At 40.4% G+C, this 26,740-nt stretch overlaps 1 protein-coding gene across 1 annotated transcript; it reads left to right on the top strand.

Moving 5' to 3' along the window:
* Positions 1–6,135: 6,135 nt before the first annotated feature.
* tars1 (threonyl-tRNA synthetase 1) lies at positions 6,136–22,696 on the top strand. The gene is made up of 19 exons (XM_076731691.1): positions 6,136–6,291; positions 7,076–7,153; positions 8,230–8,420; positions 9,129–9,252; positions 10,119–10,243; positions 10,995–11,112; positions 11,232–11,296; positions 11,658–11,736; positions 11,988–12,134; positions 12,741–12,839; positions 15,294–15,460; positions 16,302–16,464; positions 17,704–17,841; positions 19,812–19,889; positions 19,975–20,075; positions 20,498–20,602; positions 20,827–20,899; positions 21,820–21,934; positions 22,061–22,696. Exons 1-19 carry the CDS (start codon positions 6,232–6,234, stop codon positions 22,207–22,209), a joined length of 2,175 nt encoding a protein of 724 aa, XP_076587806.1. The 5' UTR covers positions 6,136–6,231; the 3' UTR covers positions 22,210–22,696.
* Positions 22,697–26,740: the final 4,044 nt, after the last annotated feature.

Here is a 26,740-nt window from a genome sequence, read left to right as displayed (position 1 = left end):
GCTTCATGTCACTTCCCTGTGAGGGAAACATTTCATGTGAGTGATTCTCCTTGAGTAAAAACAAGTTGAGCTCAGTGCAGAAATACTTTTGAGAACATATTTTGTTGTTTCTCCTTTGAGAAAGTTTTTTTTTTTTCCCCCTGTTTATTGTACTTCATTTGACTGCTGTCAGAGCTGTTTCATGTGCATCAGCATTTGAATTTTGACTCAAAGGGAGCACCTCTGTCTGAACCAGAAACTCTGCAGGAAGCTCCGCAGAGGAAGGCGAACGACCCAGAAACAGACCTGCGTGTGTGTCTGCGTGTATGCATGTGCATGTGTTGTGGAGAGGAGTGGGTAACAATGGGTTGATGTAGATCAGAGGAGCCATTTCCGAGTATGTTATTTGTATTCATACAGTATGAGGAGCTTTGAATAAAGGATTATTCATGAGGAAAGAGAAATCACAATCTGAAAGATGCGCCATTGTTTGGATATGATACTGAAACTGGAATATAAATAATGAATTAATATAAATAATGAATCAAAACAATGTAGAACAACAAGAGTATTTTAACAGTTGGCTGCTGATCACCATCCGTTTTGATATATGGAGTCATCAAATTCACATTATGCTTTTCAGGGTGTCCTTGTTTGTTAATTTCAGTATTTTAGGACAAGACAGCTTAAGAACGCTCTGCTGTGCTGCAGCCGACTCTCATATGTCAGATTTCTGAGCTATCAACAGAGCACAAGAACAGACTTTCAACTGTATTACCATGAAATGACCAGGCCACTTTTTACATGAATTATTTGGTAATGGATGGACAAACTGAAAGCATGGGAGAATGGGAACCTGAAAACACAGGAGAAGCACATTAACTGATATATTCTGCAATGCTGCTGTTTGCTTTGGAAAATGTTTGGCAATAATATAAAAAAAAATGTGTTTTATTGGGCTAATAATGCAAGACTGCTTTGGGCTTTTAAGAGATTCAAAGCAAAAGTATTTTTCTCTGCACAGCTTTGTTTTCCACATGGGCATCTGAAATGATACAAATGATAAGATAAGATAAGATAAGAGAATCCTTTATTGAGCACCTGAGAGGAAATCCACTTTTTATAAGAGCACAAGGACAGAATAGGTACAGATACATAGACATTATAGAATTACAGGCAATAGCAGTACACATACCCACAAGTAGTGTTGCTATTAGGCTAACAGAGCAATACTGCCTCAAGTGTGTAACAGTGACATAATGGAGTGATTAGATTAGCAGCAGCAAAGCCAGCAAGGTAGAGTATATGTAGGATATGAGTAATATGATCCGTCAGCTTTGTAAACTAAAGTATCACATAATATGATTATGTAATTATAAGCTACCAAGAGTCTGTGTGAATATCAAACTGTAACATCACACATAATGCATTAAACAGTATAATATTATATGTATGTGTTACATAAACACATATTAATATAACATGGTGGAGTATAACATAGTGCAGTATATCAGTAAAGTGCAGTATGGGCTGTCAAATATAATACAAGGTGAAATGCAATGATATAGATTACATAATGAACTGTACAGCCCTATTCACAGCAATAATACTGATTATGCTTTGAAAAATGGTATGAAACTCAGTTTGCGGCTTGCTGAATACCATATTTTGATTTTGTTTACATCTATATTAAAAACACATTCCTTTGAGTCACAAATAGAGGACTTTATCTTGTCAGTGTTTCTGTAGGGACATACTGTTGACTCTAAAGTCCCTCCTGGGACAAAGGGACATTTCAGGGACAGTCTATTCATAAAAAGTGAGACAAAGGAAACAGATAAAGAAAAATCTTTGACATAATGTTCATCCAAAAAATAATAATCACAAAGGTTTGAATTTGCCTTATGAGAGAGAGAGAAAAATGAGAATGGCACTAAATAGAATAGTAGCAGGTTTCACACTCAGCCAAAATGAGCTATGAGTCCAGAGATTGTGTGTGTGTGTGTGTGTGTGTGTGTGTGTGTGTGTGTGTGTCTATGGAGCATGAGTGTTAGGACTGCTGATGGGAGCAGTGTGACAGCTCTCAGGAAGAGCCAGGGGATGATCAGACCATCTCATGAAGGATTTTGCAGCAGATGGTTGTCTGCCTGGTTGGGGTGAGCCGTGATTCTCTCTGCCCTTGTCTCTGACCCGGCGTCATCCTTTTCCTGTATGGAGGGCAGCTGAAGGCCAGTGATTCTTCATACTGGAGCTTGTCCTCGGAGCAGGAAGGCAGCTCACACCAGGCTGCAAGAATGCTTTCACCTACAGGCCTGTGTTATTAAACAGGGATTGGTGGTGAGGTGTTGATGACCCTCTCTTTAGAGATATTATCAGCTCTGAACTTGAAGCCCCTCTTCCTGCTCCCATAGTCACTCTTATCACCTGTCTCCATTCATCCAACGTTGCTGCATCACAGATTGAAGGCTTTTGTTCTGAGGATGTTGGCTTTGTGGGGTTTTAACAAGGTTTTAATTGGGCCACCCTAAGCCATAACATTTATAAATTCTCTAATCAAGACCTATTCTGCAATATTGTTTCAGAGAAACATGTCATGGAGCGCAGACTATAGCATTGACTGATGATCTCATACACTCTGTATTGAGAAAAAAAAAAAGGATTTACCATGGAGGGATAAAATATTTATGGTGCATTTGGAACAAATCCCATCATGTATTCGCCTCTGCAATTTCCTTTGAATGTGAAGCAGAGTGAAAGAGGCAGGAGCTCTGTGCTGCTCTCTCCCGAGATGCCTGTAGACAAATGTTGGCTATATCAAAACTTCAGTGAGGGAGGTGACAGTGTCAGCTGCTGAACTGTGGAGGAGTGCAAAATGCAGGCAGAAAACAGAATGCTTGAGACTGGCTGGTGCTGGAGTTTGTTTTAGATTTGTCTTTTGGAAGGTTTCTCTACTGACACCTAATGGCTGTAGTGATATGAAATATTCAAAGTATCTCCATATAATCACAGGATGAATATAGGCATGTATAGACGTGACGCATAAATCTCACCCTCACAACAACAGGGGCTCCCTGAATAAATCCACTTTTACAGGGTCTTTGTCTCCCACACATTCGTTTTTCACTCTCCCGCTATAAATAATAAGGATCCTTTTATCACTTTTTTTCTCACACATTTTTCTCCTTTCATGTGCTGCTTTATTTATGGAAAAAGAGCACAGTGGTATTTTAGTGATTACTGGTTCTTATAATGAATTATGAAATCAGTAAACTACTGAAATGTATTTGCTTCACACCCTTAAATTTTAGTCAGGCTTTTTGCTTTTAGAATATTAAATTAAGTCCAAAGTAATGTATATAATGTAGATATTCTGCTTTGATTTAGTCTTACACATCAACCGCACTATGAGTCTAAGTTGGAACAGGAACTGTGTTTGAGGCCCAATACAGAGCCAAGAAGCAGAACATGGTGCCTGACTTTCCAAGTGAAGGTTAATTATTCAAGAATTCCCTTTCCTCACAACAAGCCAAGAACAGCAGGATAGCACCGCATGCTACAGCGAATTCATCTTTATTCCCTCAGAGAGTGTCAGAAGTTTAAAACCACTGTTTGAATATAATTGAAATGCACATGTTGTCTGAAGTCTGGTGCCTTCAAGCAAAGCAGGAACAAAATATAGGACAAACATAAGCCCAGATACTCTTCCGGTGAGCAGAGCAATCAGCGATATGATTCTAATCAGCAACAAGACTAATCTGCTCTTTGTTATTTTGATTATGCATGCATTGTGAGGGTAAATTATGTGTGTAGATTAGTTGGTTCATCTGATTAAAGATTAAAAAATGAACTGGTACTTTAGAATGAATATGTTGGACATATAAGCAACAACACAGCAAATATGGCTTTCATTATTAGTTTTCTACAGTTTTAAAAAAAAATAATTAAAAGCAATTGAAATCCACATAAAGGATTTTTTGCGAGACTTAGATAAAAGATAAATGTCTAAAAGATAAAAAAAAAAAAAAGGCAATGTACAAACATCAGACAGACAAAACTGGATGTAAAGGCATGCCTTCACTTGATTTAAATTGAGATCTCTAAAAAATATTTGTGATCTGTGTATAAAGGCCTCTTTTATTTTGCTTTAATGATTATTTCTCAATCACTGCCCATCTTTAACAGTCAAAACTCGATACAGTAAAATATTTCAACCGGAAGAAAACTGACCTTAATGAAATGACCCCAGCTTTAGAGTCTGTGGACCATTGAACAACAGTATTCACTGAAATTTTGAACAGCTGAGTGTTAACAAACTGTACTTTAATTCCCCAAACCAAAATCAGCTAAACCAGTAAGCTCAGCACCAGTTTTCAACATCAGCTGCATAGTCCTTATCTATCACATTTGACACCCTGCACACCATCAGCTTTCTCAAGCAACTGAAGACATGTCACAATGTGGGTCTTCATGCTGAGGTACAGGTGCAGATATGCAGTGAGCTAAACATGCTTCACAAGAAGGCTGAAGCAGTTGACCTTTGTAGTTTTACTAGAAGCTATTGTGAAGGAAGTATTGGACAACAAGTGAATAAATAACAAGAAAAAATGATTGTCCCTAATGCTACGTGTAGCCTTGCACCAGTAGAAGAGCAACAACAAGTTGTCTGTTCTAGTTATGGAGCTAGAAAGGAGCAGCAGCACATTAACCTCAAACAGCTAGTGTAACAGAGAGCTTGGTTAACAGGAAACTGATCATGGGAAATAACAAACCAGTAATCACAATCTGCTGCTGTATAATTACAAAAGTGCCGACAGATCACGTTCAAACAAGGGAATTTGAGAACCAAGTAAAAGATGCTTATCAATATTTGCTTGGCCTCTCATTACAGACAAATGTGGCTGTAACAACTGTAACTGACCTGTGTGAATACTGGCTGCTACTAGCAAGAGAATGTTCAGCTGAAACTAAATGCCGGTGGCAGCACAGTGGGAATCAAGACCTCCATTAGCTTCTGGATTTAAGATGTTCTTATCTTAACACTTCATAAATGATCTTTTGTTCAAAAGAAGCTCTGTCAGAGTTAAACTCTTAAAGTTTCTGTCCACACTGTAGCTGGGAGCCTCACTCGCTGGGTGGTGCATGGACAGATCTCCCGTTGTCGAACAGAAGGAGCTCATACTTCACATTAAATAGAACAGAGGATTTCACTCCTGATCAACGCTGATCTAACAATCCATGTACAGCATCTCTCTCGTGAGCCTGCTGTGCAGCCCCTACAGCAGTATTTCAAATAGAGACATCCAGCAATTTCACTCAGAAACACAAGCTAACTTTTACCACCTTAAGAAATATAAAGCAAAAAAATATTACTATAATACTGTTTCTATTCATCTGATTTTTTTTTTTTTTTAAATTAAGACTTTTGCGGCCTCCTAAAATGTGTTGCTGACCACTGATTGTATGCAGGTGGTTTCCACAACAGCTAGCACTCTAGTTTTATGTATGCTTGTAATAAAAAGTGGCAAGCACATGGCAAAACTTCATTTAAGGAACTAAAATGAGCAGAAAATAAAAATGAAGAGTTAACTGAATTAATAAAACACTCATATTGGTGTTATCAAAACATTTTAGAGTACTATTACTTATTTTGTTTGATGATGGGAAGGCGTACAGGGGATGGTGGTGCATTGGGGGACTTGACCTCATGACCTCAGTATAGTATCTTAAATCCTGGCTGCTGCCCTGAGGATGATGTTAATGATATTGTTTCCAGGGCATTTAAACTCTGAATAGCTTACACAGAAGAAACATTGGAAAACTCATGTCAAAAAGTTCCTCTAACCACTATGGTCAAAAAAATGAGATGAGAATTTGATCATTATTAGAAATACAGTGTATTACTTTGCCTATATTGAAACGTGTTGGAAATACTTTGGGATGCTGCTGGTTATATTTCAAATATCTTGCAACATATTCATACAAGCACGCACTGGGCTCAAAGATTAAAGAAAGATACTCTGGTAAATTGCCTTTTAAAAGAAGTTTAGGAGATAATCTGACGAGGAGAGCGGCTGATGTTATCCTCTGTCATACAAAGCACCGCCTACTTGCCTACTACGGCAATGTTGCATCAGAATCGCAATTTCCGGGAACGTCATCACCCTTCACCCGGCGGCGTCCTGACTGTCTGCGGAACACATTGCCCAGACTTGCAAAAGTTATCTCTGAAAGTGAGGTAGCTTTTTATTTGTTATGGCTGACCAGACTGTCGTGGACAAAATGAGCGAATTGCAAGTGGACGCCCAAAAAAAGGTGATACTTGAGCCTCGTGGCTGGTTATATATAGGTCTTATTAGCCAGATAGCAGCTAGCCTAGCCTGTAGCTGTCACCAGCAATGTGGTGCTAATGTTACGACAAGCCAGGTTTTATGACTGACACTATGTTGGCTCAAGATAACAGCAGCATGAGTTTAATGTTTTGTCTTAATCTGTTTTGGCGGTAAATCGTGACACTTTGCAATTAAGCAAGCCCACTCGGCTAGCTTGGTTTAGCTAACGTGGCTTTTACACCGACAGCTCAGTGTGGTTAGGGAGTGATCCTTACGCCAAACTCATTTTAAAAGTCTTACAATTAAATATTTCACCGCGTACAGGAGGGTTGACACGCATGTTAGACAAACGCTAAAACATTGCATGAATCACTTAATGTTGTCTTGTCAAATCGGCATCTATCCAATGGACCAAACTTCAAAGTGGTTTTGATGAGCCACTTATTCTTATTGGAGCAGTTGTATTGTGGGATTTACCCCAGCATTTCTTTTGGAAGGTCTTCAGTCTTATTCTAAGTGCAATGTGCTATAGGCTGTATAACTACCAATAAGGAAGGCCATTTTAAAATGAGAGATTTTTGGGGTATTGTTAATGTGTATTATGTTAGCTAAAGTTATTTATGTTACGACTGTTATGTCAAAGATTGTGTATGTGTGTACCTTTCCTATCTCCAAAATTGTGTCTGAACCAGTTTCTTAATAACTTGTCTTAAATCCACTTTCTATTGATAAAAGTTCATTAACCTCATGATCTGATTTCTGGACAGGGAGGAACTGAAAGCGGTAAAGATGGAGGAAAGAAGAAGGCTAAAAATGCTGCTGGAGACTCTGGAGGCAAGGCTGAGGTGAGTTGCTAAATTATGTGTCAGAAAGTATGTAGATGCTGTTATTCGACATCATCATGATGTCTTGTTTTACAAGAACTTAAACCATAGTGTCTAGTATTTTTTTTTTTCTATCACTGTCATTGTATGCTCCAGTATCTGACAGCAGGCACCCACTGGCTTCATGGCTGCTCATCTAGGCTGCCTGGTTCAGGATAGGTGAGACACATAGCCTGTGGTGGTGCAAGCTACTGTCTAGTATGCCAACCACACCTAGCTATCAGGGGAAAAAAAATAGTGAATGAATATGTGTGCTCAGTTTTGAAATTATTATTTATGCAATGTGTTCATGTTCACGCCACAAAATTAACCTACAGAAATGACTGCATAATTCTATGGCTTTGACACTCGCCACATTACTAATGTTGACCTGTCTAAGGAGAAAACGAATTAGTAAGGAAGTGGTCACGGCTGAACTGCCAGTGGTAGACCACTGAGTCACAGTAAAATGGCTTTTGTATAGTTTGAGAGTGCCTGATGAAGAACATGCATTTGTGTGAAGACATGATAGCTCGAGAAAAAAATACTGTTGTGCTATGCTTTGCATTCAGTGTATTTGTATGTCTCTATGTCAAGGTTAGTCCCAAAGTGCATACACTTCTCCTGCCCTCACCCTGTCACCAGGAACAGGAGCACTTTTTTCTCTTACTTTAAGTACTGTCTGACATGCCTGGCAAATGCCAGTTCAGTGCCAGACATGTCATCTGAAACGCTGATATCATGAAAATGTCCAAAGGGCACAGATATCTGTTACTTTTATTTTATATATGATACTTTATGTGGCTGTATAGGCTCCACAATATTAGTAATAGCCATCATGAAGTAATAAGTATAATTGGAAAGCCAGTTGTCTTCTGAGTAAACGTATTCAAATTTGATGATGTGTTGTGATCGCCTCAGACTCACCTGATGGACTTTTTTTCTTTAATAGAGATATAAACTTTTTGCACAGATTCCTGATAGCAAGTATGGACAGAAACAGCATCATCCACCAACTTCTCCATTTACACGTTTTTTGTTTTTTTCTTGCTGTTAAGCTATCTCCACCACCCCAGTACATCGATGAGCGTCTTACTTTGTACACAAAACTGAAAGCTGAGCATGAAGCCCTGATGGCAGAGAGGGCTGCAAAGAATAGCCGAGCCATCAAGGTGACCCTGCCCGATGGAAAGGTGGTGGATGCTGAGTCCTGGAAGACCACGCCGTACCAGGTGGCCTGTGGAATCAGGTCAGTGTGATGATGGGATCACCGTCATTTTTATTTATTAAATGTGATGTCTCACTTTCATGTACTGTATCACACACACAAAGAAGAAAAAGCTCAAGGGTTCTTCAGGAATGTAATTTCCAAAGACTAGCTGTCAGATTTATTTGTACAGCCTGTTCTCATTGTTACAGTTTCAAAAGGCTTTGTAACACCCACATTATGAAAACAGTAATTGGAAATGACACCCGCCAACCTAAGACCATCCACCAAAGACAAGAAAATACTCTGACATAAAACTTAATTAGTGTTAAAAAAGTAGAGAAAACATTGCCTTGGGATAGTCTGAGAATGATCTCCCTACCAGCATGGGCCAACATGCAGTAGGTGTTTTGGAGTGTGTTATCAGAGATTAAATGCTGATAACCAAAGGCCACATGAACAGCTTTCACAGTAAACACAGTAAAAAGCTTTGGCAAATGTCAGCAGCTCTATCACCATCATTGTGAGGCTTGAAGCTAGCATTGGTCCATATGACTTAAAAGCACCAACCACAGCCCCACCTCTGTAATTGCTTCATGATGCAACAAGCACATTAGTGTATGTGATGTGTTGTTAACCCTTAACTTTTGTTTTGTAATTCAGAAGCATTGGAGAAACTTCAAAGGAGTTTTTATTTTTGTAAATGTGCACATCAGTTTGATGTGGAATGTTTTCATGTTTTACCTCCAGCCAAGGCCTCGCCGACAACACAGTGATTGCAAAAGTGAACAGTAGTGTGTGGGACTTGGACAGACCTTTGGAGGACGACTGCAGCCTTCAGTTGCTCAAGTTTGATGATGAGGAGGCTCAAGCTGTAAGTCCACCGCATCCCTGGTCTTACATGTGTTTATATATGATAGGAGAATGTACTGCAGTACTGTGTAGTATAGTAAAGGCATTTTTAACACCTTCTCCTGGATGCTCATTGTTTGCTCATTCTTGCTCTAAGAACTATACTAACCCGCCAATGTTTTAACTCTGAGAAAGCCTGTGAAGATATTTCCGACATGCCAGCAATGTCCATCACACAACATCTTGCAGTACATTCAGCAGTATTGATCTATAGTTAGGGCACGCTAACCTGAGTATGCAAGGTTAAAGTGATGAATGAGAGCTTTACAATCAATAATACACCTCAGAGCCCTGTGATTCACCGAGCGTCTGAGCCACAGAAACGTTAACAGGAGACGTGACGATGTAAAACCCTGCTGCAGTCATGTACTGTCATAAATGTGACAGAAAGTGGTCTCTGAGAGAATAACTTGTTCTTAAAATAAAAGCCCAATTTCAGCTTCATTATCTATACAAGATGCTGAATATTTTACCTGGAGAAGAGCCATTTGTCAGTTGACATTTATTAAGTATTATATTAAGTCTCAGTCAATTTGTTTTTTTATGGTACCATTTGTCAGTAGGTTTTATCTGCAGTTTTTTAAACATCTTTTGTATTGTCAGCATTCAGAAGAGGTGATTTTTCACGCTTTAAGTGGTTTCAATTTTTTCAAAGCCTTCAACAAACTCTGCAGCACAATGAATGATTGTAACATCTGCACAGACGTGAAGGTCAACAATTTTCCAGCACGGTCATACTTCTCTTTCTTAATAGACACAAAGGGATTGAATATACTGCAATTTTGCTAATCAGGCAATATATATATATATATATTTTTTTTTTTTTAGGTTTACTGGCACTCCAGCGCTCATATCTTGGGTGAGGCCATGGAGAGGGTGTATGGAGGCTGCCTCTGCTACGGTCCCCCCATTGACAATGGCTTCTATTACGATATGTTCCTGGACAACAATGAGTGAGTGGCACAGGCTTTGGGTTCAGATTTGTCTGTATAATTAGTTGTGTTAGTCAGCTGTCAGTGTTATTTTGGTGTGTACTTCAAGGCTTAGCAGCTGTCAGTCTGGTTCACTGTCTGAGACTGGTGGCAAACATAAAATAGGTGGATTGTAACACTAATGACACCAGTGACACTAATGCTGTCAAGCTGGATTTTTCCTGGGTGTGGATTGGAAGCCTTAAAGCAAATCTGTTCAAAATGCAGAACCAGAGATTACTTTTGCGCAGGTTTCAAAGTGTGTTGAGAAAGACTCGGAAATTTGAACACTTCTTCCTCATAAACAACTTTTTCACTTGACCTTTCCAGATGCATTTTGCCCTGCTTCAGGCAGCAGGAGAGCGTGAGCAGCGCTGTCTGATTAATTCTACAACCTCCTTTAATGAAGTCATTTTATGCTAATGGCATTCTTGGAGAATGTTTTTTGCAAGGATATTTTGACATTGCTCAAGCACTATAGCCAAGGACTTTTAACTATTTGCCCATGCTTGGCAGAGGTTATCAGTTGCTGGAAGTCAAAGAATTACATCGGAGAACAAAAGGTCTTGCAATGTGGCTAAATGACTGGTCACATTAGTGATGCCCTCTAGAAACACTGGCAGACTAAATTTAGCATTGAAGGCAGTTTAATATTAATGTAGCGCTACCTAAGACAGTCATTGTCATTGGATGTCATGTTCTCGTTGTGTTTATCTTTTGATGTTTTGGACAGGGGTGTATCGAGCAATGACTTCCCATGTCTGGAGAACTTGTGCAAGAAAATTATCAAGGAGAAGCAGCCATTTGAGAGGCTGGAGATAAAGAAGGAGACTCTGCTGGACATGTTCAAGGTATGTGAAAACAACAAAAAAAAAACCACAAACATATCCAACAAAAAACCCCCCAAAAACAAAAATGGGGAATATTTCACAAGTAACAGAACTCTGAAACCACCTCCCCTCCTTGACAGTACAACAAGTTTAAGTGCCGCATCCTGAATGAGAAGGTCACCACTCCCACTACCACAGTTTACAGGTGAGTCCTGCTCCTGTGCATTTACAAGTTTTCATCTTTAAAGTAGAATTCTGGTGCTGTTCTACATTTTTTGAGCATCAAAAAATCCCAGTAAAAGACCAAAACCAAGAAAAATTGATTCTTGTGACAAGTATTGTCTGTGTTGCCAGAGCCTGAAAGAGCTTATAGTAGTATAATAGTCCCATACAAATACACTATTTACTTTTATTTGGGTAATTTTTGCTAAAGGCTACAGTGCCCACCAGCTGTGAGACATTTATGTAGACTTTTTTTTTTTTAATGAAATTACATACAGTATTTGTGAGTATTCAAGGATTTGATTAGTTGTTGCAGCCCTACTCATAAGTACTCTGCATTTCAGGTGTGGTCCTTTAATCGACTTGTGTCGGGGGCCCCATGTGAGACATACTGGGAAAATCAAGGCGCTCAAGATTCACAAGGTGAGTGTGTCTGTTCTCAGTTGTGCATTATGTACTGCTTATGTTGTGCAAGCTGGTTGTTACTGTAAATGTGGGGTTTTGTTGATTAAACCAGTAGGATTTCAAGCACTGCAGCCTGTGCCCCAAATGTCTGGCAGTAAACACATGTGTCCCCATTTCTAGGGCACAGTTACCTTATGTTTTATTCTCAAGGGATTTGATGGACCCAAAAGAATGATCAAAGCTAACAGAGTCCTCTTGTGGTGTGCTAGAATTCGTCTACATACTGGGAGGGGAAGGCGGACATGGAAACCCTCCAGAGAATCTACGGAATCTCCTTCCCTGACCCCAAAATGCTCAAAGAGTGGGAGAAGTTTCAGGAGGATGCCAAGAACAGAGATCACCGCAAACTAGGCCGGGTAGGAACTGAAATGTGCAGAGGCTGTGGGTTAGCCAGAGAGTTGATGTCTGTGTTAATTTTAGAGCTGTCTCTTACAGGTTTTATTCTTACAAATGAAGGTTATTTACAGGATGTTGGTATTAATCCGATTAGTTTGCAAAGCTGTGTTTTTACTACAGAGTTGTAGTGATGACCTCCACTCAAATTAAATGTGAAATACAAGTAGAATACTTCTAGAGTGCAAGAGCCAGCATTGGGTTTGATGTGTCTGAGTTTTATTAAATCACACCTATTCAACAGACAAGATATTCAAAGCCATTTCTGGAGAGTGTGAAAATATAGTGTCCCTGGTGCATTTGGAGGACTTTGTGAAACCATTGTCTGTAAACTCAGTTTGTTTATAAATGACTGCATTCTGTTTTTATTTACATTTACACATCATTCCAACTTTTTTGGAATCCGAGTTGTTTTCCAAAATCTTTGGAAAATTTTGGCTGCCATTCATTCATGATGAAAACAGATGTGGAAAAGTGAGCTGAGCAGGAGACAGAGTACACTGTCAGACTAATCCGAGTTATTTGATGAGCTGTCGCATTATTTCTGACTATTTTTTTCATTTATTCAGGAGCAGGACCTGTTCTTCTTCCATGACCTGAGTCCAGGGAGCTGCTTCTTCCTGCCGAAGGGAGCCTTCCTCTACAACACCCTGATTGAATTCATCAGAGTAAGTCAAAACTGTCAGACCCACAGTGGGTAATTGCTGTGATCTTACTCTAAACTTAAAGACATAAAAAAAGACAGAGAGTTTGAAACCTGCAGAGAAGGGAAGAACAGATTTGGACGGCCTGTGCAGTGATAGTGGCTTTATATGTTCATGAGATGTATTGATGCAATTTACAATCACTGTAAGCTTCATGTTCCTTTATGCAGAGTACGAGAAGTTTGGTTATATGTTGACGACACAGGTTTATGTCATGATCTTGAAACTGATCAGCTATCAATCAATCAAATCTGTAAATTTTGCATTTTAAACCTCAATGTGTGTATGCACTATAAAATGCAAATTCATATTATACCCTCTCTTACCACAACAACAATGCTGTAAATAGATTTTCACATCTATCATGCTGGCTCCAGGATGAAATTTCTCATTTTTTGGTCAGGTAATAGAAGTGACTGTGAAGTCTACCTTTGCACACAAACCTATTTATGAATTCTCAAAATATCTTATTATTTACGGCCAATTATTTGGAATAAATTGAAATGTGTAACACAGGCGTGATTGACAGCATTGAAGAAAAGCTCTGCTGTGCCTGCTCTTTTATGAAGAGACACAAAATCAGTTGGATTTAAAACATTCACTCTCTGTTTCAGTCAGTGCAGTCACAATGCAGCAAACATCAGAGGCAGCTTCACTTTAATGTGCTAAAACCGATTTCTCACTGAGGACTTTTAGAGTAATGACAGGTTCATAAAACGGGTCTGCCTGGACAAACAACAAAATACCTAGAACATCTAAATATTTGTGGGTTATATGACTCTGTTTAAAGGCAGAATGAGTAGGATTTTTCCTAAAAAAAAAAAAACAAACAAAAAAACCCCCCCATTAAAATAAAAACAATGTAAAGACTCATAAAAAAATTAGCATCTTTATATCATCTTTCTATACATGATTTATTTTTTCTCTCACTGTGGGACTCCTTGCTACTTTTAAAACACAACATATTTGTGATAATCCATAATTAAAATTAACAGATGCGTTTGCCTTTAAAACAGTAGTAGTAACAAATGGAAGAGACGTGTCAACTGGAAGATTACATTTAGACAGAACCAACAAGAAAAGAAACAGTGTGCCTGTCGCAGCATCCATGTAGTAAATTGACATGGACTCGAGCCAGTTCTGACTCACTTGATAACATGAAAAGCTATATGCGTACACTGATTCTAATTTCCATCCCAGTGAGCAGTGCTGATAGAGGAAAACAACACCAGCGTTTGGTCATATTGCTGTCATCTGACTGTCAGTGTGCAAAAATAGTCTGCTAATGTTCGCCGCCATTAAGGGAAAACCCACCTTGCAAAGCTGGATATGCTCCGACTGGGAGCCCCCAGCTGAGCAGTTGCGGAGGAGGAAGAAGAAGCTGCTGTCAAGCCATCCGCCGCTTCTCCTGCTGCACAGACACGATGGTTGAAAAATCAGATCAAGGGAGCTACCACAAATTGGAATGAGTGGGGTCGCTGCTAGCTAGTTAGCTGATTTGATATATTTCTGTGTAACAGTTAGATCTCATGTTTCACAGTGTGTTGTCAGTGCAGTCTCCAAAAGCACCCGAGTCACGCACATTGATTTAGTGAGTGTTTTTCGATATGAGTGCTAATCTGTTAATCGGTGTCGGCTTTTTTGCATCAAGGCATAATCTTACAAGAGAGAATCCCGATACATCTAGGAATTGATTTTTTTGTCCCCTACCCCTAAAAAAATAATCCCTCTCAATCGTCACTTATGACCTACTAGAAGTGCGTGGTGGTGCATTTTGTTATTTTGCTGTGGTCAGGACATTTCTGAACCTTTGATCAGTGCGTGTGTGGCAAACCCAAAGTGCATTAATGGACAGTTAATTAATTAATTAATGATACTTAAAATAACAATCTGAGCCTGTCAGTGGCAAAAACAAACACTTTTAATGGGCGTAACTTGACAGACACACTTGTCCACAAAGATTGAAGCTGTTGCAGCTCGTTTCACAGCTACTGGTTGAGGTGGTCTACTGGACCACTTCCAGAACTTTTTGTACTTATTAGATCCTAAAATATATAAAACAGGGCCCAGGTTTAAAAACAACCCTTTAATGATACCTTTTCCTTTCAGTTGACTCTATTTTATCCCCTTCATAATGTGCAAACACGCTGGGATGTGAATATGCAGCTGCATAAACATTTTCAGAGGTAGCTTGCTTTTTCAAAGTCTCAGCCTTTGCTTGCAGAGTCGTGTATATTTTGGAGGATATGTACTGTTTATCAGTGAGTCCCCAGGTGTTGACAGAAAGTGTTTAAACCAGTTGTTTGTAGTTGTGATGTGCACAGAGCATTATGAAGCTGGGTTGCTCGAGGTGCTCGTAACTCGGAACAAGGTTTTCTCATTAAGAAGATTATATTAAGACTTTTCTGTCTTTGGCAGAGTGAGTACAGGAAGAGGGGTTTCCAGGAGGTGGTGACGCCCAACATCTACAACAGTAAGCTGTGGCAGACCTCCGGACACTGGCAACACTACAGCGAGAACATGTTCTCCTTCGAGGTAGAGAAGGAGACCTTCGCCCTCAAACCCATGAACTGCCCAGGACACTGGTGAGGCCTCCTTGTCTTCACATTCAGAGTTGTTTTGAAAGCACAGTTTTAATTTCAGCAAGGAACTAGAAAAGGAGCAACAGAAAGTGTAAAGAAAAACACACCCACCTCTGTTACACACTGCGGATCAGGTCTTGCGGTAGTGTGAAATAGATATTTCTCGTTGGTTCCTGCTTGTAATCATAGAAACTGTGTTTGTTGTTCTCCAGCATTAACCGTGTTTGAGGCATTAAATGAGCTCAGTCCCTGTTGTCACAATAGAAAAAGTTTAACTTTTGTTCAATCTAATAATATCTATAAAAAAAGACTGTACCACAGCAACATGACAAACAGGGACAACCATTAAGCAATGTCTCACCACACTTCAATAGCTCTATAAGAGTTTGCACAGGGGTTTTGTTATCAGCAGTTGACTGAGTCTTTGTGAAATAGCTTCACATTTCACTGCTACAATAGTTTGTCATCCAGCTCTGCTCATCTTGTAATGGACTGATGCTCTTGCCATGTTTTCAGTCGTTGAATGGCCCAGTTCAATTTGCTGCTGAATGCTGCATTGCAGTGTAAAGAGCCAGACTGCAGCTCTTTGTATTCAAATCTTTAATCTCCTTTTTACTGTTCCAATCTTTGTACTATCCACATGGGCAGCCCCCCTGAAGACCACACTGAGATGGAAATTCAGCTTGCAAACACATTTTGTCAAAGTGTTGGATGTCACTTAAATCGAATATTGATTGCCTTTCACAGTACAGTTGCGGCAGTAGAGCAATTTTCAGCTATTGTGATAACTTACGGTTGTAGTGGGTAGTTGTAATGTGTGTGTTTTTCATTTGTTTGGCTCCAGCCTGATGTTTGATCACCGGCCACGCTCCTGGAGGGAGTTGCCCCTTCGCATGGCAGACTTTGGCGTCCTGCACAGGAACGAGCTGTCAGGAGCCCTGACCGGCCTCACCCGTGTCCGCCGCTTCCAGCAGGATGATGCTCATATCTTCTGCTCCATGGACCAGGTGAGACCAGCACTGATGCACTGACATTACTCAGGGGAGCACCACTGTATATGTGAAATTTAAATAAAGCCCTTGTGGCTGCAGAGAGAGCAGCGTTAAGTCAGGTTACGTGAGGCAGCGTCTTTGAAAATAATCTGGCGGTGCAGAGTTAGAAAGAAGTGAGCCTACCAGGCATCTGCAGCCTACTCCTCATCTCTCTGCTTGAGGCTAGCGGCTAATAGCACAACACCCGAATCTCCAACAGGACTGTTGGCAGTATCGTGGGTAATGTGGGTGCCAGGTTTTGACAATGAAGAAGAATGCATTGAATAAAAGACACATCTGTGGTTCTGCTCCATGGATTTTGAGACTAAAGAAAAAAACTGTCCGCCATGAATCTGACAGTGTTATAGGAGTGCAGTGCTAAATCAGTGCAGTGCAGTACTCCTTAAGACAGGATTTAATTCATACCGCTGTCACATTTTTCTGGCAATACCTTTGATAAATGTTTCCACTTGCTATTATTCCTGCATGAAAGAAGCCCAGTTTTAAAAGCTCTCAGTACATCAGTATCTTGCTCGCACAGTTTATTGAATAAATTCAGGCAATGTTGAACAGTCATTCACATTTTAAGGTAAAGTGAGAGGACTCCAGAGGCTCCTGCAGCCTGGTGGAGCAACTTGCATGTTAAGTCTGTGCACGTTGCCAGTATCGATGCACACAAACAGGATTTTGGAAGACCAAAGAGATTTCTTAATTAGTTCGGTTCAGATGTGGTAACACGGCAACTTGCAGCCATGATCCCACTGATTTGGTTTTCTCTTTATCAGTAATGGCAGTGGATTGGATGGTTAATTATTTGATTGCACTTTGTGCACAAATTATTTCACTTTCAATTTCTTACTTTGACTGCAGCAGCTGGCAAGTGCTGCTTGTACTGTTGCTGATGTTTGTGACTTGCTGAATGCAAACAAACTTAAAACAGACTGAGAGGGTCTGCTCTTATTTTACACTTGAATGAAGCTGTCAGTGTCTGGTATCTCAGTAACAATACATTTCAGCAATATTATATACTGGAAATGATCACTCATGATATATTATGTCCAATGAGCTGAGCTGTTCATCCTCATTTTGTTCGTATTGTTAATACCTGCACAAATGAAGATGAATCAGTCATTACACCAGAAATGATTCCAAACTTGCAGCCATGTCCAGATGGACGATACGATAAATTCTGTTACATCTTGTTTTTAACCTCAGATTGAAGAGGAGATCAAGGGCTGCCTGGACTTCCTGCGGACTGTGTATGAAGTGTTTGGCTTCACTTTCAAACTCAACCTGTCCACAAGACCAGAGAAGTTCCTGGGGGACCCGGCCGTCTGGGACCAAGCAGAAAAGGTAATCAGACTTCCTCTTGTTTCTCTCGTGTGGTTGAGAATGTGAATGGCGCTCTCGCAGAAGTCTCACTGGAGAATTAAGATGCTGATCTGTGATATTATCTAGATGGAAATTCTGGACCCACTTCACAGACGGCAAATTGAAGAGTCAGATTTTTCGACCCAGAGAACATTTATATTTTAATGAATGAGTTTTATTCTGCAGAAGTGCTATCAGTTCTGAATCAGAAAACGCTGTTCGTCTCCAGAGATTCGACATCAGTGCTATCGCTGTCTGCCTTTGCTGTCAAATCAAATTCACTCTCTGTGGACCGGCTCTATATTTTACATCTTGGGTTCAGCTCCAAGTTGCTCTGGGAGAGAGAGAGCAGGTACTGTTTAAATCTAGCTTAAACACAGTAATGACAAGCGTGAGTGAGTTAAACTGAGTGATAATTAGTCTTAAATGCTCGGTGCTGTCAGCATTAGATGGAACACAGCGAGGGTCTCTACTGGGACAGCTACAAGTCTAACAGATGCATCTGTAACATCAACACTAAATGGCAGTTGTTGGATAAAGGTGCTACAAGGAAACTGTATTTTATCAGGAGCACAAGTACAGTATATAAAGCACATTGATATTTATTAGTCTGGCAGGCTGAGAATGGATGAAAAGGTGGCTGTGGCCAGAGACGCAGCGTGCATTGAATTTTACAGCAGGGTGAGATTAGTCTCCATGTGTCGTTTGTTTTCTTCTTTATCTGATTGTTGGAGGTATTGTTTTATTTTAACAGTGACATATTACACCAGCAGCGAACACTGCAACAGTCGATTTGTGCCACAAAGATGTTTGATTGTTTTGTTTTGCTTTATTTTGTGTTTTTCAAACTGCTGGAAAACTCTTTGCTTTCATGCCTCGCTGCCCCCGACCCTGTGTTATCTCCATCGATTGTTATATTTTTATCACACTGATTGTCTCAATTCATTTTGGGTGATTCGTGATTTTTGTAAGGCTGGCCTCTTTATCGACTGCATGCTGCTTGGTGTCAAAATATTCTTGAGTTTTTGACAACAAAAAAGCTCAAATTTCCTTCCCCATCACCCACCAGAAAGATTTGACTTTGTCATTAGGCTCCAACAAATCACATGCAGTGGATCAACATTCATACTTTAATAGGTGACATGGTAAAATGGAGCTGGATATAATGCAGATTTGGGTATTTAATTCTAATTACTGCTTCTATTTGTGCCCCCCCCCCCCCCATTTTTGAACTTAATGGTATTTTACAAACTTTACAGATCTCCTTTTAATTTCCTTGCCTGATTTAGAGAGTGGTGTCATTGTTCTGTCCTCCGCGCTTCATTTGGACTTTTTCAAGCATGTCTTTTGCCCGCTGGAAGCAGGGCATTACTATTGATAGTGGAGGTTATTTTTAGCATGTTATTTGATTAACAGTCAATCCAGTGGCCTCAGTAACTATTTAAATATTTAACGCTGTGTAGTCCGCTGATGGACAGAACAGGCCAGAGATTGTGCTGCTTCCTCTGGACTGCGTGTGTTAATAACGGTATAACTCTCAGTTCTCAAAGTAAAAGAGTAAAAGCTCAATATTGTAATAGCTTGTTGTACAACTGTTTGGTTGACCTATCACAACACTCTTCTCGGGGGAAAACATTTCCTGAATTCAGCACTGACTTTTTACGATTAATGTTTGCATGCACAAAGGTGGAAAATTATATACACCAAAACTGACTCGTAAACTTGGCAGAGATGACTGGAACAGAGCTTGCTACATGTTTCCCTCACCTCATTAACTCCCACAAGCAACCATAAAATATTATTGAGACGTTAACATTTCTCAGTTCAGTGATTAGTTCCAGATGAAGAAAATGTCGGGTCTGAATGTATCGGCTTTGCTTAACGCCGCTGCTGACTTGCATGTTGGTCAGCCATTGAAACAGTAACAAAGCAGTAAGTGTTTGTTTTTACAGCAACTGGAGAACAGCTTGAATGAGTTCGGGGAGAAATGGGTTCTGAACCCCGGTGATGGAGCTTTTTATGGACCAAAGGTGAGTAACGTGCTGCATTAATGACACACACTCCTGTGAAACAGCAGGAGGGTCGCTGCTGATCATTTGTGTCCCGTCTTCGCAGATCGACATTCAGATCAAGGATGCCATCGGCCGGTACCATCAGTGTGCCACAATTCAGCTTGACTTCCAGCTCCCCATCCGCTTTGATCTCACCTTTGTCAGGTAGCACTTTTACCGGCTTTTTATTCACATTAAAGTCCAATGGCAGAACAGCAGCTGCTCTATGAAGCTTGTGTATTATCGAATCAATATCATAGGTAGAAGTTTCATATAAAAACATTGGAGAAGTCAATCAGTGTGACATACGGGATAGAATGAAGTGCTGATGTGAAAGAAGAAAATTGGTTTGGCTTGAATGAAACTATATGATGTCAATTTATGGAGAAGTATCAAGGTTTTTGAAGCTGCCCTTCAGGCTGTAGATTTTGTGGTTTTAAACCAGCTTCTCTGTTTTGTAACAAAAGAACATGAACATTTCAGCCCGAATGACGAGAATACACTCATTTGTCCCAATGATCACTGTTTCCCTTGTTGATTTCACAGTGTGATTTCCTTTTTTCCCCCTTTTTAAAATGATTTTGTAGCCATGACGGTGACGACAAAAAGAGACCAGTGATCATCCACAGAGCTATCCTGGGATCAGTGGAGAGGATGATCGCTATTCTGACTGAAAACTACGGAGGCAAATGGTTCGTAAACAATCAATTTGGAAAGGTTGATTTGTCCAATAGAAGCCGACTCAAGATATAGATGTTTTTGTTTGACTGCATTTCTTACTGAGACTGCTAATGATTTTCAGATGACTGAACAGAATTATTTAAAAAACAGCTCTGTGGGGTAAATATTTGCAGAATGTACCAGGCCTGTGTTTCTGCTCACCAATCAAATGCAAATGTGTCCCGTCCTGTTTCAGGCCACTGTGGCTCTCTCCTCGCCAAGTGATGGTTGTACCTGTGGGACCGACCTGTGAGGAGTACGCTCAGAAGGTAAGCACTGACCACAGCCGCTGCAGCCCACATTCTGTCTGTAGAGACAGCACAGACAGCACCCTGAAGCTACCTGGCACTCAGCAGCACTGAGCTAAGCTGCCTGTGGCTTATCACTGATGCACACACAGTCTGCTTTGCTGTTTCACTGCTGTGATGCTTTATACTTGTTGACAAAGTATGGAACTGTATGGCTCGTGAATCCACATAAAATACTGCCACTGCTTCTGAAGTTCATCTTCCTGCATCCTGACTTAAAGGAAAACTGCAGTTTAGTACAGGTTTGCTTGGATGTTCATAACTCAGACCATCGGTTCTTTATGTCATAATAACATCACATTCACCAAAGTAACCGCTGAGATCTCCGAGTGTGGCAACATTGCTAAAAATAGGTCCAACCAGGCAAAAGACATGAGTTGTTAGATAATCATACAGGTTGTGATCAAGCTCTCGGTAAGAGGAAGAGGTCAAACCTGAAGTGGAACAGACAGTTTGGGTATTAATTATTTGCCTTTCTGTCCTAAACACATTTGACTAACTTGTTGGCTTGTTTGCAATCTCTCATCATCTGTTTGCCACCTGTTAGCCAGAGCTACAAAAACAAATTCCAAGTTGCAATAACCTTAAGTTTACCTTTAGAACGCGTGGAACATGAATTTGATTAGTTTTGTGTTGAATAAATTGTTACTTGCACAAAAGCCTATTTGTAAAATAAACAGCTGTACAGTCCTGATAAGGAAAAGGCAGTAGGTCCGTACTCTGTGATTATAACGGTTGCAGAAATATAATCTTCCTTATTCATTACAGCCGAGTCGACAACTTGTTCAAAATGTGTGAACCCACATGCTGGAAATTAGTGAACTTTTAAAACGTGCTGGCATGAACTCCCTTAACTGTTGTTTCTCTGGTTAATGCGGCAGGTCAAGCAGGATTTTCACAACAGCGGCTTCATGACTGACGTGGATCTCGATGCTGGCTGCACTTTGAACAAGAAGATCAGAAATGCACAGTTGGCACAGTACAACTTCATACTGGGTCAGTGTCAACGCGCTCTTTCACTCTTCTGTCTGCCGTTTCCTCTTTATCTGTGGTATCTGCCTCGCTGTCCATCTAGATATTGATTTCTTTTGTCTTCTCTGCTTGTTTCCCTTCTCGGAAAAGTGGTGGGAGAGAAGGAGAAGACGAGTAACACCGTGAATGTGCGCACCCGGGATAACAAAGTCCATGGCGAGCGCTCTGTGGAGGAGTGCATCGAGCGTCTGAAACAGCTCAAGACCACCAGGAGCCGAAACGCCGAAGAGGACTTCTGAACTTTCTCAAAACCCCCTGCTCAGTCTGTGCTCCATGGATTTTGTCAACAGTGACTGTTGTTGAAGTCAGTCTGTGATGATGGATAAAACTACTGGTGCCTACTCTGCTTTTTGTCCCCTTGAAATCACATTTTTCAGATTGAACGATTCTCCTTTTTTTGGTGTCTTCCATTGTCTCTTTACTGTATCGCTCTGTTTTTTGGTTATCAAGTCTCATGGTTGTTGCACTCATGAAACGACGTACAATACTTCCACAGCAATACAGCTCGTGAGGCTCTGATGTGATCAGGTCTTCGCGCAGCTGTACGATTAATAAATTGTACCATTAAAAAGTCTCTGAAAAACCTTTTACGTATAAATGAAGAACTGATTAAAACACAGGGGAAATGGTTTGTAACACTGTCTTGACAGTTTGTATCAGTCGTTTTTTTTCTTCAGGGAACTGTACACAAGTAACGATTTTGATAATTAAACAATCTATTCTTGAGCCAACCTGTGTTTTTTGTTTTTTTTGTAACATTTACCTTTTTCCTGTGGTGAAATTTCAGCAGCGTTTCTTCTTCCTTCACAATCGTCTCTCAGGTGAGCTGCAGCAAAACACGTATGTCCATCAGTCAACGCTGTCAGAATGTGGAGAAAAAGGCAGTTAACACGAGCTAAAATAATTAAAGCAATAACATAAGCGTGCAGCTGGCAAAGTCAATATGTGCTGAAATCAATATGACGAGCCAGGAGTGCAGGAAAGAGGAGATTTCTTCAATATCTGGTCATACGCTCCAGTAACAGTCTACATTATATATCAATTGTGTTTTTCAAGTCACGACTCAACTCACAAGTTCATATTCAGGCCAGAGTTGAAGTTATTAGATAGTGTGGGACTGGAAACATTTCATTTTCCACAAGATAGTGGTGGAGGTTTGGATGGGAGCTGGAGAGAGAAGTGTCAGAAAGGTGTTTCGCTACAGTAAAACTGGATCCTTATCACCTTCCTCCACAAGTGCATCATCACCTAGGTAGGAAATCAGTAATGTGCTGGAGGGTAAATGCCTGATGCTTCTCATTATAACACGCTTACTGAACTCAGAGACCATCTACTTTTGCTGTCTGCATCGGTGACACTTCTCTTTCTAATACTCTGCCCGGTCTGCTTTATGCTTAAATAGATTTAAAACAGTGGCTGTTCATTCCTCTTTTTATTAAAGGTAAACGATTGCCGTTACATGTAACTGGCTGGATGGAACATGCAGAAGAGATCACAGAAATAAATGCATATTATTAGCAGTGTTCTTGTTATTGCAGTTTCACTGTGTTTATCTCCATCTGCTGTCATTTCTGCACCAAACATGCAGAAGTGCTTCACTTCATATTGTAATGCAGTTACAGTTGTTCAAACCACTAGTGGGTGCTACATCTGTGTGCTCGAGCTGCACAGCTGGAGCAGAAATAGTGAGGGCTGTGTGCTTCAGCAGTTTAACCAGTAGGAAAAATAACCCTGCAATGCCGAAGGACTTTATTTCACAGAGGAATAAACCCCACACAAACTTAATCAAAGTCGCTAAAATGCTTTTATAGTGGCTTTAACTTTTTATTCATTCTTTGCTTATTATGGCTCAGCATTCATGAAAAATACTTGGTTAGAGGAGGTATTAGTCATTTTGTTTTATTTAGAAATGAGCTATTTAAATCATGCAGACTTCTCCTGTTAATTAAAGCAGGAACATAAGCACCAAGGTTAGGGTGAAAGATGTCACAGCGGCAGCAGCAAGCGGCCAACTTTGAATTCAGGCCAATGAAAATATTGCTTTTGGCTGCTCTACAAGTTACTAGTAATTAAAATAAGTGAGACGCCATCAGTCACTTTAGCCAATTTGAACTTTTTAGCACCAAATAAAACATGTTCACAGATTTGGTTTCTTGTGTCAGTCTATATTTTATGCTTACAGACACATTTTTGTAGAAGCTGTTTTACGGTAAAGCTCGTACTCCTTACTTGCTCAACAGTATGACAATCATAAAGATCCGATATTTGTTTCTCTAAGAAAATAGGAGAGTAAAAATTAAACTGCATGAAAAAAAAAAGACATTGGACGACAAAAACTAAATCTCTGTGTTGGTGTGAGGACGCCCTCATATCAGATCTGACCACAAGGTGGAACAGCTGAACCAGGATCTTGTGGGGGGGAAAAAAAGGAGCGGGGCTAATGTCAGCGGAGTGTGGGAGAGAAAAACATTTTGATAAGGGGTTAATGAAAAAGTCAATGGAGTAGGAGAGTGTCAACAGACAGAGCGAGACAGCCAGGAATCTCCGGGGATTCGGCTCGGCTGCTGACTCTCAGCCTCCCCGTGAATCCTCTCTCCCTCTTGCCCCGTTGGATCCTTCTGTATGCTTCACTGACAACCTGGCCATGAAGGGTCACAACGCTTCAGCACACTGAGCAAACTTTTCCCCCTCTCACCACGCATGCATTTTAAGGTATCGATTCACGTGTTCAAAAAGTCCCACTGCTGCAGCTCTTGAGATGAAAACCTCAGTGAGTGAGCTCTAGTTTCAGGTTTACTGTTCTTTTTAAGCTTTGTGCCATGTGTTTTCTTTGTGACCATCCTGTTCCTCAAGTTAATTATTAACAATGCTGATGAACAAAAGCTACAAGTTCCCTCCAAAACACAAAGAGTGACAGTGGAGATGAACCTCTGACAGTTCTATAGAGAAATACATGAGTCTGTGTGGTAAATATGAATCTGGGTGCAGCAGCTGGTTTGATTCGCAGAGTGGAAACATGGGAAAACAAGTACATAGTACATTCAATGTATTTCCCAAAACGTCAAACTATTCTTTAAAAACGCATCATGTATGCTGAGATTTCTCTCCCCATCACCCTTTTTTCGGTCCTTTTTGTTGTCCTTGTTTTTGTGTTTATTTTCCTTCATAACCATGACAACTGACGGCAGTCACTGCTGTTGTATGTCCAGTCTGTATGATGGATGTAAAAGGTTTTTTCCCCCTGCCTTTTTTTCCGGCAGTGACAGCCAAAAGCCTAAAAAGCCTCCCCTGTGACACACTCATGTTCCTACCTACTCTCCACCCTTTCATCCTCGAGTCATGTTGCTTCTGGACCAAAGAAATGCATATTTGAACGCTTACCAACCATTTGCTTCTCCAGAATATTTCTCTGTCTCTGCAGCAACTCCTACCACCCCAAACACACGCACACACACCACACACACACCCACACACACACAACCTCCTCCTGCACCATTACCCCTCTGCATATGCAACGGAACCCCAAATTATGGTCAGCCGCTTGTGAAGTTAGTTTTGCTTGGGAAAACCAAGCTGCCATCTTTAATATCATAATGTTACCAAATTATATGGTTCTAATTGAGAACTGTTTGATCACACGTTCTGGCATCTGGAAAGCTAGCGTGTGACCTTAACGGGCTTTTTTTTTTTTTTTTTTTTCATCTCTAAAGTATGACCTTTGCTTCTGAACCAGCATAAATTAAGTAAACCACTTTACACCAGGGAGAGACCTTCGCCACCAGTCACACCCTGCATGAAGCCAACACCAACAACTCACTGCGAATATCTGTGATGTAGGTCTGGAGCATTTGCACAGAAGACAGCTGCACGTCAAGGCAGAGCCAGCAGCAGTACAGCAGTGAAGATGAGAGTGAGGATCAGCATCGAACCTGCAGAGAATGTACAAGATGGGTCAGTTGACCGATTTCTCTTTGGGACGGTGTATGAACTGATAATAGGCTGAATAATAAATTTTTATTCTTCTCTTATGTTTAGCTAACTCTCTAAATGTTTATCCGTCAGCTTTAGGTAGACTTTTAGCTACTAATCTTAACTGTGTGGGTACATACTGGTTACTTGAGTACAAGTTTGGGAGTCGCTGATCGAGTCCACTATAAGATCTTGTGCTTTTCCTCTCTGATGTATCCAACAGAACGTTTCCCACAAACTCACTGTGACAAGTATTATTTTAACAGGTGTTTAATAAAGTTTAACATTCTTGAGCTGCAACTGCAGTAAAAGCAATTAGCCCCTGACACTTTAAAACCCCAACGTCTTTTCCACAAATCAGCATTTGAATCTTGAATGCAGCACCCTCAGCAACACAGTAGCAGCCAAAGTGTTTTTTTGTTGCTAATATGCTCCTTATGGTAAAGAATTACATACTGTAAATCACCCATATGCACGGCCCACCGTCCTTTCATGCCTCTGTTTGTTGAAATTGGCCCACAGCACCAGTCCGGCATGAATCTAGCAGCCTCATTACAGCCATGCAAAAGCCCATTACTCTGCTCTGCCCACAGGGAATAACACCTTTTTCTTCATTAACCAGCGAATAAGAGCTGTTACCCACAGTTTCCATTTCTCTGTACTGTACGACCTGATGCAAAATAACTTGCCGCTCACTCAGTCGAGTAATTTTCAACAGATTTTCCCCTTTTACACATTCTGTCCTCAAGCACAATACCTAAGCAAGATACTTATTTATTTTTAGAACATTTACTGCCATGA

The sequence above is a fragment of the Chaetodon auriga genome, chromosome 5 (assembly GCF_051107435.1).
Source record: "Chaetodon auriga isolate fChaAug3 chromosome 5, fChaAug3.hap1, whole genome shotgun sequence".
Taxonomy (NCBI): domain Eukaryota; kingdom Metazoa; phylum Chordata; class Actinopteri; order Chaetodontiformes; family Chaetodontidae; genus Chaetodon; species Chaetodon auriga.
The sequence above is the reverse complement of the archived record's forward strand: the minus strand, read 5'-3'. Positions and strand labels throughout refer to the sequence as shown.